The sequence below is a fragment of the Hemitrygon akajei genome, chromosome 29, assembly GCF_048418815.1.
Source record: "Hemitrygon akajei chromosome 29, sHemAka1.3, whole genome shotgun sequence".
NCBI classification, from domain to species: domain Eukaryota; kingdom Metazoa; phylum Chordata; class Chondrichthyes; order Myliobatiformes; family Dasyatidae; genus Hemitrygon; species Hemitrygon akajei.
The window spans coordinates 27,915,460-27,932,231 of NC_133152.1; the positions used below are offsets into that span (position 1 = coordinate 27,915,460).

A 16,772-nucleotide genomic window follows, 5' to 3' on the forward strand; every position below is an offset into this window, starting at 1 on the left:
TAATTATTGATGCTAAGTGTCAGCAAACTAATCTATCCCGCTGAGGCCTCACAACTGAGCCTAACCCTGCCCCCTTCTGACTTTCAATTTTCAAGCAGCTACCTGCCTGATTTTCATCTCTCTCTCGACCGTTTAAAGTGCTCTAGTCTATTGGTTACTGTGATCAGCTGGATCAGTGCAGATTGGGAACTAAACCATGAAATCTTCCTTTATGGTCCAGTAATAATTTGCTTTCAGTAAGTTAATATTTCTTGAATGTGGGTATCTAGTTGTCATGAATTAGAATGGTTAAAATGACAGAGGTACAGGTGTCCAAAAGCAGCCTTCAACTTAGATAAAAATATCTTTTTATCAGTATACAATTTTTAACTAGTGCAGCTAGCTATCAGAATCTGAGCTACATGAGTAACTAACAGCAGTGCAACAAAAGCCACAGGAATAAATCTGTAACCAGGGAGAAACGCTTTGCTTTTGTCAGACTAATAATATAAAGGTCATACAATTAAGGACTTCTTTGTTCAAAGTTTTTACAGGCTACACAAATGTGGCCATCTGCTCATTAAAGTTGTGCAGGCCTCTTAATACTGCATGAATGACAAATAGACATTAAAAAGAAAACTAAATGGGAGAGCAAAAGGCCAGGGCTTGAACAGAGTGTAGCACAAAAGCCCGTGCCTTCTGCCAGGAGAGCAAGGAGATGCTCATCATGCAGCTGCTGAGCATGACCGATTTGTCTGTGCCAGTATAAGAGGACATCTGGTGAAGCTCAGCCAGTCGACAGCAAAGTCTGCCTCTTTAGTACTGTATTGTGGCAACCTGGCACTATCTCTACCAGGTGGACTGCAGCTTAAAAAGCAAACCTGATAGGATAGAAAAGCCAAAAAGGAAACTATATGATCCAATTAGCAGGGCTCCAAACTGTTTAAACACAGTTTTGCCTTCTTGTGTCAGATAACATTCTGTATTAAATCACTTTCAATACAGGACCAGCGGGTCGGTCAGCTCTCTTTATCCAGCCTTTTCAAATTTACAACAAATGAAACAATCCCTTGTTTGGTTGGCAGCAGTAAGAGAGTCTGCATCTGTTTAAAACTCAGCCCCTAATAGTCAGTGTAAATTCTACACTCCGAGTGAGGTTGTGTTCCTGTGGTGTGTCCACATGAGGAGCGTTTTATTAGTATAGTTAAATCCCTATTTAAGGGGCCTGCGCCTGGGTTTATTTATTTGTTTTATCTAAAGCACAAGCCTTATTTATAAAGACTGTAAACTGGAGCTGGTTCTGAAACTCACACAGGTTTCTTATGATGGATGATGAGTTTGTTTTAAACATAAGAGATCCTGCTGATGCTAGAAATCTTGAGCAACATGCACAAGATTTTGGAAGAGCTCAGCAAGTCAGGCAGCGTCAAGGGAGAGGGAATTAAACTGTTGATGTTTTGGGCTGAGACCCTTCATCAGGACTGGAAAGGAAGGGAACAGAAACCAGAATAAGGTGGGGGGGGGAGGAGAAGGAGTACAAGCCGGGAGGTGGTAGTGCAGACCATCTGATTGGGTGGGACTGGGGTGATAAAGTAAGAAGCTGCAAGGGGATAGGTGGAAAAGGTAAAGGGCTGAAGGAGGAGGGATCTGTTAGAGAGGACATGGACCATGGAAGAAGAGGAACCAGGGGCAAGTGTTTATAAGGTAAAGAGAAGGGAAGAAAGGGTAGCCAGAATGAGGAATGCAAAAGTGAGTAGGAAGGAGGGGAGGTAGAAATTACTGGAAGTGAGAGAAATCGATGTTCATACCAACAGCACAAACAAGAGAAAATCTGCAGATGCTGGAAATTCAAGCAACACACACAAAATGCTGGAGGAACTCAGCAAACCAGGCAGTGTCTATGGAAAAAAGTACAGTCGATGTTTCAGGCTGAAACCCATTTTGCAGAACTAGAGAAATAAAAGCTGAGGAGTAGATTTGAAGGGTGGGTGGAGGGGAGAGAAAAATGTCAGGCGATAGGTGAAACAGAGGGGGAAGGATGAAGCAAAGATCTAGGAAGTTGATCGGTGAAAGAGACAGAAGGCCATGGAAGAAAGAAGAAGCGGGGGTAGCACCAGAGGGAAGCGATTAGGAGGGGGGCAAGGAGATAGCATGAGAGGGACAAGGGGATGGGAAATGGTGAAGGGGTTGGGGGGAGTGGATTGGAGGCATTACTGCAAGTTTGAGAAATGGATTGTTCATGCCATCAGGTTGGAGGCTACCCAAACAGAATATAAGGTATTGTTCCTCCAACTTAAATGTGGCCTCATCACGGCAGTGGAGGAGGCCATGGATGGACATATCGGAATGGGAATGGGAAGTGGAATTAGAATGGGTGGCCACTGGGAGATCCCGCTTTTTCTGGCAGATGCAGGGTAGATGTTCATACCAACAGGTTGGAGGCTACCTAATTTGAATGAGGTGTTGCTCCTCTAACCTGAGTTTGGCCTCATCACGGCAGTAAGAGAGGTCATGGCTCAATGAGTCAGAATGAGAATGGGACGTAGAATTGAAATGGGTGACAACAGAAGATCCGGCCTTTTGTGGTGAATAGAATAAAGGTGCTTGATCAAGCAGTGCCCCAATTTATGTGACGTCTTACTGATGTAGAGGAGATCACACCAGGAGCACCCCTTATAAAAGATGACCCTAACAGACTCACAGGTAAAGTGTTGCCTCACCTGGACATACAGTTAGAGGGCAATTAAAGAATTGATTATTTCTGCTGTTTTGATTACAGTACTTGAAAGGCCATTCTATTTCTTTGTTGTGCCTTTTTTCATTTTTGGTTACAGTTTTGAGGTGACACCTTTTTAAATAGGCGATGATGACTTTTCCCTTAGGAGTTTCAAATACTGTAAAATAGATTGCAGTTACTCTGTGACTAATTGTTAATTAACTGCACTCATCATTGGAATTCTGTATACACATTTGAGTTGTGGGTGCATTGCAACCAGCAAATCATACACAACATTTATTCTTTATCCATGCAATCCCGGCAGTGATCAGGATTGATGTTGAGACTAATGCCAGGAGCATTAATTAAGCAAATTGTTCTGTCACAGATGCATCATGCCTCTTGACTGTTGGCACTGCAACCATTTAATCAAATGCTAGTGGTACATCACAGTCCTATCTTAAATCTCACAGATAGTGAGGTGTCAAGAGGTGAGCCACTTGTTACAGAGTATCCACTGCTTCTGATCACCTGCATGTTGATGGTGGGAGACTTGGCAGTTTTAGTGGTTTTGATGATGAGAAAGAAATGGTTATTAAGCATTCTGCTTGTTTTTATTGAGCAGGGTCATAAAGAATGGCCTATCTCGACTATCTGTGAAGGTGCTGATGTTGATATTGAGTCAGTTACTAAGGCACTTCGCGAAGGACCATATGGGAGATGTGTGTACGAATGCGACAATGATGTTGTCACCCATCAAGTAAGTGCGTTACTCATTAAATTCCTTGAATTTTGCCATCGAGCAGTACACTAACACATAATAGTACAAGATCTTTGCAGGTTTCATATATACACACTCTACAGTGCATTAAAAATTGGAGTTATAGAAACTTCTGAAAAGGATGTACTTCATTCTATGTCCTTAGAACCAATACTGATGCAATGCTGCTATGCTGGAATTACCAACACCAATCCTATTTATCACCTCTTTATCCTTTAGTGTTTTGCTCATTCAAATATTTATGTATTTTTTTTTACGGAGAATTGTGATCCATTAACCACAAATTAAAGGCAACAGATTTCACTTGGGAAATTTTCTTACAGTTCTTGCATAACAGCTACTTTACAACACATCAGTAAACTCATTTAAATAAGGTACAGCATGTTCTTCATAATGTAAATAAGAAAATATTGTGAAGCACAACTAGAAAGATCTGAAACCAAACTACATTAGTCACTTCAGCAGTTTGAAGAACACTGACAAGTGAATCTTTCCACCAGGTTGTGAATATGGAGTTTGAAGGGGGAGTGACAGCAGCTTTCACTATGGTGGCCTTCACTGAAAAACTGTGTAGCAGGATTATAACAGTTTATGGAACTAAGGTAGGAGAAAGGAACTTTTAGTAAACATGATTTTTCGTGCTAAAGACAATTGGAAAATGAACTCATGTCATGCTAGGTTCACACAGGTGGGGCTTTGCTCAGGATTTTAAAAAACTTTCTGATGTAACATACTGGGTGAGAGAGTAGAAATAATCCTAGATGAATTTTTATTCCAGTGTAGCATGCTAGCTGGACAGAAAACGTGGAGGCAGAGAGTTGATCATGTCATGTCTAATTTCAATATGACATTGAACTACAGCCATCAGCATGGCTCTTGATATAGATAATGGTTTTTCAATATTTGGGACTCTTCTTGGCAATGAAGCCTAATTAGGGAGTGGGTTTGAGGTGACCTTGAAGTCTGGCAAAATCCAGCTGGCGTGATGGCACCAAAATAAAAATGTTTTTGCCATTTCCTGATTGGAAACCAGGACCATTATTGGAATATCTGTATTGCAATCTCTGGTCTTGCAAGTAAATGTTCCTCTTTTGTCATTGTGGCCCTGATCTGTAAAGGACCGAATCCCTAGTCAGTAGTGTCAAATATGCTCCAACATGTGAACCACTGAATTCACTGTAATGAACTTTGGAGACAGAGTACAATGCACCGGCCCTGTTATATATTCAGCATCCAGAAATTAATTGCAAGACTTGACTTAAACTGTCTGAAGAGCAGTCGGTGGCAGGCTTCTGAGAAAGTGTGAGTAGACCCACTTTTGGGCTGCCAATGGCAGGCGTCTGTGAAAGGACTAGTAAGCACACCATAAGAGTTAGCAAGGTAACAAAGCTAAAGGTCTGACCCATTAACATTGACTACAATGTCATTCAATGAAAAGAAAGATTCGATTTTGGGAACATGCTAAAAATTTCTTAGGTATTTCATATTTGAAAAAAAAATTGTTTTTAAGCAGTAATGTATCTAAACTAGGATAACTTTCCATTTTAATGTCTGAAGTATTCATTGTGATTAGTCCATACATATATTTCTGTTCTGTCAATAAATAAAATTGTCTAAATAGTGAAAACCTTTTAAGAAATAATGCTTTTTGAGTTCATGACACTATATAATATGGGATCAGGGCAGAAAATAACTTGTGCTATATTATATTAGTAAATTTGGTCTTTTAACTAATCCATTTCCCTCAGTGTCTTCTAATTAATAATTTTATCCTCAAAATATATCCTTCTATACTAAGAAATTATGTCACGGTTTTGTATGAATGCTTAACCACCCTGTTGTGGCAACCTTTAGTAAAGGAATTAACAGGGGAATATAATGTTAACTGTCATCAACTATGAAATCTATTAAGTATTCTTTTTGCTGAAAGTTTATTATTACATTAGTGTATTCATTTTGATGAAAGCATTTGCTGATTTATTTGAGATCAGTGGGGAACTCCATACTGAATTCGTGCAATCACATTTGTTACATATCTAAAATAATCCAGATTTCTGTGTTTGTTCATGCATGAGCCAAACTCAGAGTTTAGGGACTTTTACATTTTTGAATACTAGTGCCAACACTGTTCCCAGTGTTATATTTACTCCTGTGTAAACAAACCAGTTTGCAGATTGCAGATACTTGAAACCATGTGTGATAAAACTATGTATAATCAAGTACCCCTCCCTATGTAAACTAAACATGAATTGAACCTACCTATCTGCATTTTCTGAAACAGTGGGTTAAACATTCCACCTTGAGACTAAAGTCCCATCGCTAGAGCATGCCTAAGACCACTGAGCTGGTAGCCACCCAGGTAGTCATCATTAGACATATTAGAACCTAGCACCAAGATGTGATCCTGTCTGAGAATTTGTAAATAAATATATAAAGAAGACTTATGCCATGAATATCTACACAAGATGGGTTTATAAAATCTGTGTGCTAGAAGGAGCCATGCCATTCCTCAAAGTACAGAGAGTAGTTATTTCTTTCTCCTCTTCTAATTTTGTCTATTTGCTTTCTTCCTGCTATACCAGACAGCCCTTTGGCTCACTGCCAATGAAGCAATGGGCAGAAAAAGTTCATTGTTAAATGGATGGGTATCCATTAAAGGGGTAATAGGCATGCATAATGTTAAAATTGATACCCAAGGTCCAATTTCAAGCATTCTAGTTGGGGATTCTGCTGCCTGGATTGCAGCTAATTCTGAACATGTTGAAACCAGAACTAGTTAACAAATCTGAATGCAAGTATTGAACAAAGCCTGCTGATAGAGATCAGGTTAAATGCGGGAACATCAGAAATAAACCACACTAACTTTAACTTTAGAAGGATTGGAATCTTATCACAACTGTGATAGTGTTGCAATTGAATCCAATCCTGGTTCTACATGGGCGCCCTTATTTACAGTATGCAGACAATTAGTAATAGGTCACAGAGCAATTGCAGTCAATTATGCAGTCTTTGAAACTCCTAAAGGAATAACCATCATCGCCTATTTTCAAAGATGTTACCTCAAAACAAACTATATCCAAAAATGAAAATAAGTCACAAAAATGAAATGAGCAATGACCTTTCAATTAACTAAAATGACTGAAAGACTAAGTTTTTAAAAAATGACCTCAAACAGTCCTCCTTAGTGAGGCTACACTTCACATGCGAGTCGGTTAGGGTAATCTATTATATGGGGTGCGATCTCCTCTAAATCAGTGAGATTTCACACAGATTGGGGCACTGCTGGGTTGAGCACCTTTGCTCTGTCCACCACAAATGCAGGATCTTCTGGTGTCACACACAAAATGCTGGTGGAATGCAGCAGGCCCGGCAGCATCTATAGGGAGAAGCACTGTCGACGTTTCAGGCCGAGACCCGTCGTCAGGACTAACTGAAAGGAAAGATAGTAAGAGATTTGAAAGTAGGAGGGGGAGAGGAAAATGTGAAATGATAGGAGAAGACCGGAGGGAGTGGAGCTGAGAGCCGGAAAGGTGATTGGCAAAAGGGATACAGAGCTGGAGAAGGGAAAGGATCATGGGACGGGAGGCCTAGGGAGAAAGAAAGGGGGAGGGGAACACCAGAGGGAGATGGAGAACAGGCAGAGTGATGGGCAGAAAGAGAGAAAAAAAAGGAAGGGGGAAAAAAACTATATCAGTGATGGGGGGAGGAGGGGCATTAGAGAAGTCAATTTTCTTGCCATCAGGTTGGAGGCTACCTCTGGTGCTTCCCTCCCCCTTTCTTTCTCCCTAGGCCTCCCGTCCCATGATCCTTTCCCTTCTCCAGCTTTCCGGCTCTCAGTTCCACCCTACCCTCTCTGGTTTTCTCCTATCATTTCACATTTTCCCCTCCCCCTCCTACTTTCAAATCTCTTACTATCTTTCCTTTCAGTTAGTCCTGACGAAGGGTCTTGGCCTGAAACGTTGACAGTATAGATGCTGCCTGGCCTGCTGCGTTCCACCAGCATTTTGTGTGTGTTGCTTGAATCTCCAGCATCTGCAGATTTCCTCATGTTTGCTTTTTAAATCTTCTGGTGTCACACATTTCAATTTGATTTCCCATTCTCATTCTAACATGTTGATCCACGGCACCTTCTACTGCCATGATGAGGCCAAACTCTGTTGGAGGAGCAACACCTCATTCCAACTAGGTAGCCTCCAACCTGTTGGTATGAACATTGATTTCCTTAACTTCCAGTAATTTCTACCTCCCCTTTTTTTCACACCTCATTCTGGCTACCCTTTCTCCCCTTCTCTTCACCTGATGAACGCTTTCCTCTGGTTGCTTTTCTTCCGTGATCCTTGTCCTCTCTATCAGATTCTTCCTGCGTCAGCCCTTTATCTATTCTACCTATCCCTCGCAGCTTCTTAATTTATCCCCCCCACTCCCACCCACTCACCTGGCCTCCACTACCACCTCCCAGCTTGTACTCCTTCCCTTCCCCCCCCCCACCTTATTCTGGTTTCTGTTCCCTTCCTTTCCAGTACTGATGCAGGGTCTCAGCAAAAAAGATTAACAGTTTATTCCCCTTCCATAGATCTCCATGAAATCTTGTTTTGCAACAGTACAGTGTAAGACAAAACTTATTACAAGTTACAAAAGTAAATAAATTGTACAAAAGAGGTAGTGTTCCTCAGACCATTCCAAAATCTGATGAAGGAGGGGAAGAAGCTGTTCCACAAACACTGACGGCAGATCTTTAGGCTCCTGTACTTCATTCCAAGTGTGAAGAGAGCATGTGATCCTTAATGATAGATGTTGCCTTCTTTAGACACTGCCTCTTGAAGATGCCCTCAATGATGGGGGAGTGTTGTGTCTGTGATGGAGCCAGCCAAGTTTACAACACTCTGCAGCCTCTTTTGACCCTGCATGTTGTGGTCTCCATACCAGGCAGTGCTGCAACTGTTGAGATTGCTCTCTGCCGTCAGTCTGTAGAAACTTGCAAATCTTTGATGACCAATCTCCTCAAACTCCTAATAAAGTATAGCCACTGACATGACTTCTTCACGATTCCATGAATGTGTTTGGCCCAAGTTAGACCCAGGAACTTGAAGCTGCTCACCCTTTCCCCTCAATGAAGATTGAAGTGTGTTCTCATGACTTCCCCTTCCCAAAGTCCACAGTTAATTCTTTAGTCTTGCTGACATTAAGGTTGTCGTTGCAAGACCACTCAACTGGCCAATCTATTTCACTTTTGTATGCCCCCTCGTCACTATCTGAGATTATGCAACAGTGGTATCTTGGGTGAATGTATAGATCACATTAGAGTTGTGCCTTTAAAAAGATCCAGTTGTGTTTCCATGTTTGAGGCAAAAACTAACACATTAAATAAATGCAGGACCATGAAGAAAAAAAAACATTTATATCAACATTACAAGGCTATTTGCAAAGTATTCCTTGTGATTTTGAGGTTAACTGTAGATGGTTTCTTTGTCTTACCTGCGTGGTATCACTGTTGCTCTGGGTGTTACTTTTTTTAAATTTTATGATTGAAGTGTTGATGGTTGTATCTGGCTAAATGTCAGGTGATCTATTTTTAAGCCAGTACATCTTTATTACGTGCTTGTCAGTAATCTATTTTTTGTTGAGAGAATGACTTACTTTCATTCAGTACATGTTTTGACATAAAATTTTAAGATTTGTTGTTTGTTTTGCCCAGGTTAAACTGTTTTGAAGGTACCATTTAAAGCTTCAGGTCGAGTCCAGTGGAGTTGTTTTTGTTTATAATGTATCTCAGGTCCATTTTTCCCATTATTTTCTTCTTCTCTTCCTCTTTTTTTTAATATTCTGAACCTGATGAAATATGATTTAGTAGGTATGAGGAACTCTTTCTTGCTTGATAGCTGGGAGAGTAGGTGTCAGATGTCTGGAGCACTTTAGGTCAAAACCAAACCAAGTTCACAGAACTTACAAGAAGAATTATTGGCTAATTACCATCAGGGGCTGCACCATGCTTAGCTTACTTGCATGCATTCACCGTATCTATATCCCTCAATTTTGTATACCTCCATAAGATCTCCCCTCATTGTCCTGTATTCCAGGGAATAAAGTCCTAGCTTATTCAACCTTTCCCTATAACTCAGATACTCAAGTCCTGGTAACACCTTGTAAATTTTCTCTGCACTCTTTCAATATTATTGACATCTTTCCTGTAAATAAGTGACCTTGACTGTACACAATACTCCAAATTTAAACTCAACAACTTCTTGTATAACTTTAACATAACATCCCAAATCTTATACTCAGCTGCCCTGATTTATGAAAGTCAATATGTTTAAAGTTCTCTTTACAACCCTATCTACCTGTCATTACCAACTTCAAGGAACTATAGATCTGTATTCTCAGGTCCCTTTGTTCTACAGCACACCTCACACTTGCCTGCTTTAAACTCCATTTGCCATTTTCAGCCTATTTTTCCAACTGGTCCAGATACAGTACAAGCATTTCTTGCTGTCCACTCTGCCCCCATTCTTGCCGTCATCCACAAGTTTGTCGATCCAGTTTACCACATTATCTAAATGATTAGCATTGATGATACAATGGGCTCAGCACCAATCCCTACAGCACACCAGTAGTCACAGGCCTCCAGTCAGAGACAACCATCCACTACCTCTCAGAGTCATTCTGCGAAGCTTATATTGAAATCAATTAGTTACTTCATCCTGAATACTAAGCAACTTAACCTTCTGAACCAACTTCCCAAGCAGGACTTTGTCAGTGGTCTTGCCAAAGGTCATGTAGATAACAACCATTTCCTTCATCAACATCCTCACAAAGCACTATAACATTAGTTAGACATGACCTACCACACACAAAACCACGTTGATGATCCGTAATCAGGACCTGTCTATCCAAATACTTACATCTCCTGTCCCTAATGTTCTTTTGCCCCTCCTGACAGTCTCGCAGTAACCTGCCTCCTGGAACTTCAGTGTGACTACCTCCCTGTAACTCTTGTCTATCAGCACCTCCGTTTCCCAACTAATCCAAAGGTTATCCATCTCCAGTTCCCTTCCACAGTCTATAAGGAACTGCAGCTTGATGAACTCCCCATATGTGTACTCAGCAGGAACACTGGATGTCTCCATGACATTTCACATCATTCAAGAGTACACCACTGCCATTCTCACTGCTCTATTTGTGCAATCATAAAGAAAGAAATAGAACATAACAGAGTCTCACCTCAGTTTCCACCACTTCTCACCAAAGCATCTTGAGCCAACGTCTCAGCTCCCCATTCTAACACTATCCACTCAATGCTATAGCTGCTCCTACGATAGTTAACTCCACTTTACTCTTTGCTACTATTGATTAGTTGATTACCCAATCAATTATCAACTAGCAGTTTGCATGTGTGCCTCTTTTATTGGAAAAGGAGCAGGGTCCCTAAATTCACTTTCTTATATGGCTACCACGTCTCACTCCAAGCCACCCACTTCTTGCTCCCAGTCTTGGCTCCTGCTGCATTTAACTCGAGTTTACTTTGAATCTCCTCTAATAAGTTGTTCATGATACAAGTGCAGTAGATAGAGGGGAACAGCTTGATGCTGTATACTTAGATTTCTAGAAAGCGTTTGTAAAAGTGCCACATAAAAGATTTATCCATAAGATAAGAATGCATGAAGTTGGGGATAGTGTATTAACATAGACACTAAATTGAGTGGAAAACAAATCATACAAAGGATGCAGAGAGATATAGGTAGGTTAAGTGAGTGGACAAGTGTCTAGCAGACAGAGTACAATGTTCATAAATGTGAGTTTATCAACTTTGGAAAGAATTAAAGATCAGATTATCATGTAAATGGTGAAAGATTGCAGCACGCTGCTGTGCAGAGGATCTTTGGAGTGCTTGTACATGAATTGCAAAAGATTGCTTTGCAGATGCAACTGTTTATAAAGAAGACAAATGATAATGTTGGCCTTCATGCTAGAGGGATTGAACTGAAGAACAGAGAGTTTGTGCTACATTTGTACAGAGTATTGGCAAGGCCACACCTGGGGCACTGCATGCAGTTCTGGTCTCCTTACTTGAGAAAAGATATACAGTGGATTCAGGTTAATCAGGGCAGCTGCTTATTTGTGACAACTCTTAAAGAGCAAAACCTCATCATGAAAATAGCTGGGGCTCCCTTCATTTATTTGGGATGCAATGCCACTTAATTGACCAGGAGACTGTTGTCAAACAGTTTCTAATTAGTGCTATTTGTGTACACTTGTGTGGCTGTTAGACAGTACACCTTGCTTAGAGTGACAGTTCTTAAAAAGCATCAGTTGGTGTGTTTGTGTTCAAAAAGCAGTGATTTTTGTTACTGACAGTTGGCAAGAAATAAGCAGTAAGACAATTCTGAACCTTTTTGCTCACTGCGATTTTAAGCATTCAGGTTTGAAGATGCTAGTTATGGCCAAGAGTGAAAATGAAACAATTTCACAACTTCAACAAGTTAAGAACTAAGAAGAATTTGACGATATGGACAATAATCTTGAATGTTATAATGAAACTGAAGATTTGGAGGATGTCGAAAACATTGTATGAAGGCAGTGCATTATCTGCACTAGGTGTCTCCACTGATTTTGTTCATTTACAGTCAATCAAAAGAACACGGCAGTGTACACTGGATAATTTCCTCCATGAATAACTATTGTGAACTAATACATATTTTCATAGTACTGTAGTAGTATTGGTAGTATTATAATTTGTTCTGTATTTCATTTAAATACATAATTTGTTACTCAGTTAAATGGCAGTTTTTATTTTTTTATACCTTTTTAACTATTTCCATGAAACTTTGGCTAATTGGAGTGACTGCTTAATTGGGCCAAAATGTACTGGTCCCTATATGTCCCAATTAGCAGGAATCCCCTGTATTGGCTTTTGAGGAGGTGTAGAGGAGGTCAATTCTGGGATGAGTAGTTAGTCCATAAGGAGAGATAGAGTTACCTGAGACTATACTCACTGGAATTCAGAAGAATGATAGATAATCTTATAGAAACCTACAAAATTATGACAAGGATAGATAAGACAAAGGCAGGAAAGTTGTTTCCCCTCATAGGTGAGAATAGAACTAAGGGGACATAGCCTCAAGATTCATGAGAGTAGATTTTGAACAGAAAACAGGAGGAACTGCTTTTCCCAGAGAGTAGTGAATCTGTGGAATTCTCTGGCCAGGGAAGTATGTACCGGTATATAAAGGTTACTTCATTACATATATTTAACAAGAGATAGATTTTTGCATAGTAGGAGAAAAAGTAAGTAGGTGGAACTGAGTCCATGGCCAAATCAGCCATGGTCTTATTGAATAGCGAGCAGGCTATATGGGCAGATGGCCTAATCCTGCTCCTATTTCTTATGTTCTTATGTGGTGCCACATAATCGCAATTAAAAGTTGAAAACCACATTAAAGAAATAGATAGCCTGTCATTACAACTTCCTGGTTCCTGCTCCAGCTGTCTGGAATTAAAAACACTTTGAAGGCTCTCACATTTGAAAGTAGAAAGACCTGAATTTACACAACAGCCTTGTACATTTTACAGAAATATTTCAATTTTAGCCACACCTGAGGGACTTGAATACAGTACCCAGAGTGACATTTCATTTAGTAATCAATCTGTATTCTTACAAGTTATCCTTTGTATGCAATGTTTAGGCAAGGAGTAACAAGAGATCCCATTGAAGACTTCGGCAGTAACCAGATAAATTATCTAACAATGATTTAATCATTTATTGAATTACTGTGGATCCTACATTTTTGAACCTTTGATTAAAAAAAATTTAGAGCCTATGATTTAGTTCTTTATGTTGTCTTCCCACACATCTATAGGTGGCAGGAAGACCACAAGGTCATGAGTGATGACCATCCTACACCCTGAATTCTGCTAGTCTTTGTTTTTAACCTGGAACTTGTTTGTCCTCTTTTCCATTAAGGGTCAGATGTAGGAATCCTCTGCAGGTGACCTGAATCAGTGTGAAGGTGAACTTTTTTGGTTTTAAAGATCATTGTGTCCCTTATCCTCAGTCAATTTGAAAATCCAGATAGCTGGCTAAATTCGTAAAGAATATTTCCAATTTCAAATAGAATGATTACAAAAATGTGTGAGTGAATAATTTTGCACAAATGGAAATCTCTTGACATTACTAGTTCTTTTTTGTAATTTTGCCTTTGAAAGACACTACAATATCTTTCTTTAAACCAGTAACACTTAATTTTGTTTCCAGCTATCTATAAACAAATTTTCAGGGACTTTTAAATATTCCAAAAAATTGTGTACCTTCATTGACATATCTGGGCACTATTTAAACTTAATTTAATAAAATTGTTAGTTAACTTTATTAACCAATCAATGGCAACTTTACAGGGGACTGGGTACTGATTGTTGCTTTTTAAAAGAAGCTATACTGTGATTGGTTCAATGAATTACTCCTAGTTGCTTAGCAACTGACATAAAGGCAATAAAGAGAGTTTGAAGAGCAAAGTGCATGATGAGTATGGGGGGGGGGGGTGTTGGATTTGCTCCTAAAACCATATGATCAGCTACTCTTGCCTTTCAGTTCTTAAGAATGTGACATTAAAATGCCAAAGACTAACTCTTGGAATTTTCTAAGCTTCCAGAATTCACTTTTTTTTAAAAAAAATGTTCCAGCATTTAATTAGGGTTTTTCATGTTATGAGGACATCCCACAGCATTCCACCATTTATGAATTGTACTTCAAATGTAGTTAACAGTAATTTTTTAAAAAAACAGCAGCTAGCATGTGTTCAGTGAGATCCTATAAGCTATGAGATAAACAATGTTGATTGAAGGATTAACAGTGACATTGGAGAGTTTCCTACTTTTCTTTGTGTATTCTACAAAACATTTTATCTCCACCTCTGAAGACTGCCTTAAGGCAATTGACAAATGCAGAATCAAAAGCAAAGTATATTATTCAAATACAAAACAAAGTCTGACAAAAGTTTTGTGGATTATTTTGTCTGAATGCAAAGCAAACATCCTAGATTCCTCCCTATCATTTTAGAAGTTGCTTGTTCAAATTCATCTCTAGAGAAGTTGTAATTTCTTCCGGCTAAACATTGGGAAAATTGAAGCCATCATTTTCAGTGCACAGACAAATCTATGCCTTTGCCACTGACTCAATTCATTTCCCCATCAGAGTCTGCACTAAATTACTTGTAGATTTGACATCTGACTGACCCCAAGTCAAGCTTCTGACTACATACCAATATGAAGATTGCTGAATTCCCTTGCAATGACATTGACCCTCTTCCCTTTAATCTTTCTGCCTTTGAAAATCTGTGGAATAAAAACAACTATACAATACATTTAACTTAGCTTAAAATCCCATATATTTATATTTAAATTCTTGAAAAAGGATCTAGTTCATATGAAGAATAAACTCTTCTCAGGCTTCCAGCCGGGTACAGGTGTCGATTTTAAGCAACGTTTCAATGACAAACTCTGCCATCTTTACCATAGATGATGTCTGGGCATGTCTAGTCTGGTGGTATTTATATCTCTGTCAACCAGCCCTCCTGATTGGTTAGTTCACATCCAATCAGGTTTCCACTGTCCCACCTTGTTTATAATCGAACTGGAAACCTAATTGAATGAGGACTAATCAATCAGGATGGACGAACAACAGGGCTAGACGTGCCCAGGCATAATTCCTGATGAAGGTGGACGAGTTTGTCATCAAAATGTCGGTTAAAATAGATATCTGTACACGCTAGAAGCCCAAGAAGACTTTTTTCCTTGTTTATCAAATGCTTTCAAAATTTACCTTTCAACATTGACCTTTTGCAAGTCCTTAGCTCTCTGAAAGGGTAACACAAGTGGCTAAGTGGTAAAGAAGCCATACGGTATGCTTGCCCTCATTGAGTACAAAAGCTGGAAAGTCATACTGCAGCTATATAAAACATTGGTCAGGCCACATTTGGAGTACTATCTCTAATTGTGGTTGGTGTTGAGACTGAGCCACACAGAAGGTGTATCTGGGAAATATAGAACACTTTATTTGCACAACAAACCCCCAGGCATGAGAGTCCAAGAAAATCTCACTCTCCTGACACGATATTTTAATCTTCTTCAACACAAAGATAACAATAAATTATTACTATGGTTTCAATCGCTATAATCGCCTACTTAACTTTAACATTTGGAATATAATCAGGTAAATTTAAGAATTACATGTTTACAATGGCAACAAAGATACAAAAAAAGTACAAACGTGTATGTATGCAGTATACAACTCTTAGATTTGTCTTCCTACAGGCAGCAATGAAACAAAGAGACACTATGGAACCCATTCAAAGAAAACATCAAGCACCCAACACGTGCTCAAAAAGAACAAATCACACAGATGACAAAAACGAGCAAATAACACACAGAATATTAAACATCAAACTGCAGAGTCCTTGAAGCAATTCAATTGAGCTCTGTATTGTTCATTGACTGCATGCAACAGAGCCAGTTTGTGTTGAAGTGCTCTGATCAAACTTGCACAAAATAGTAATAAAAGAATAACCAGAAATGTACGTAACACGAGCCATAGAGTCTTCTAAAAATGAATCCAATCCAATCAAACCTTGCCCAAGACCTCAGACTCCTGCTAACACATCCCAAATAACAGAACCTCTTTGAATATTTAATACTTGTGTCTGTTTCTAAAGCTGTAGACACCAAAAATATATCTCTTTTATTACAGTGTTGAAGGATGGCTAAACATATTGATGAAAGTAGAGGAGTAGATGTAGTGTATATGGATTTCAGCAAGGCATTTGATAAGGTATCCCATGCAAGGCTTATTGAGAAAGTAAGGAGGCATGGGATCCAAGGGAATATTGCTTTGTGGATCCAGAACTGGCTTGCCCACTGAAGGCAAAGAGTGGTTGTAGATGGGTCATATTCTGCATGGAGGTCGGTGACCAATGGTGTGCCTCAGGGATCTGTTCTGGGACCCCCTACTCTTCATGATTTTTATAAATGTACTGGATGAGGAAGTGGAGGGTTGGATTAGTAAATTTGCTGATGTTACAAAGGTTGGGGGTGTTGTGGATAGTGTGGAGGGCTGTCAGAGGTTATAGCGGAAACATTGATAGGATGCAAAACTGGGCTGAGAAGTGTCAGATGGAGTTCAACCCAGATAAGTGTGAAGTGGTTCATTTTGGTAGGTCAAGTATGATGGCAGAATATATTATTAATGGTAAGACTCTTGGCAGTGTGGAGGATCAGAGGGATCTTGGGGTCCGAGTCCATAGGACATTC

General features: G+C 39.6%; 1 protein-coding gene across 4 annotated transcripts in view; it reads left to right on the forward strand.

Annotated features, from left to right (window-relative positions):
* The window catches only part of LOC140718374 (putative oxidoreductase YteT), a 241,374-nt gene that overhangs the window by 153,995 nt on the left and 70,607 nt on the right, over window positions 1–16,772 (forward strand). For all 4 annotated transcript variants that reach the window (XM_073032012.1, XM_073032010.1, XM_073032013.1 and 1 more), the window contains 2 exons: window positions 3,321–3,455; window positions 3,977–4,078. In XM_073032012.1, coding sequence (XP_072888113.1) covers window positions 3,321–3,455; window positions 3,977–4,078 — 237 coding nt within the window. The remainder of the gene's footprint in view (window positions 1–3,320; window positions 3,456–3,976; window positions 4,079–16,772) is intronic.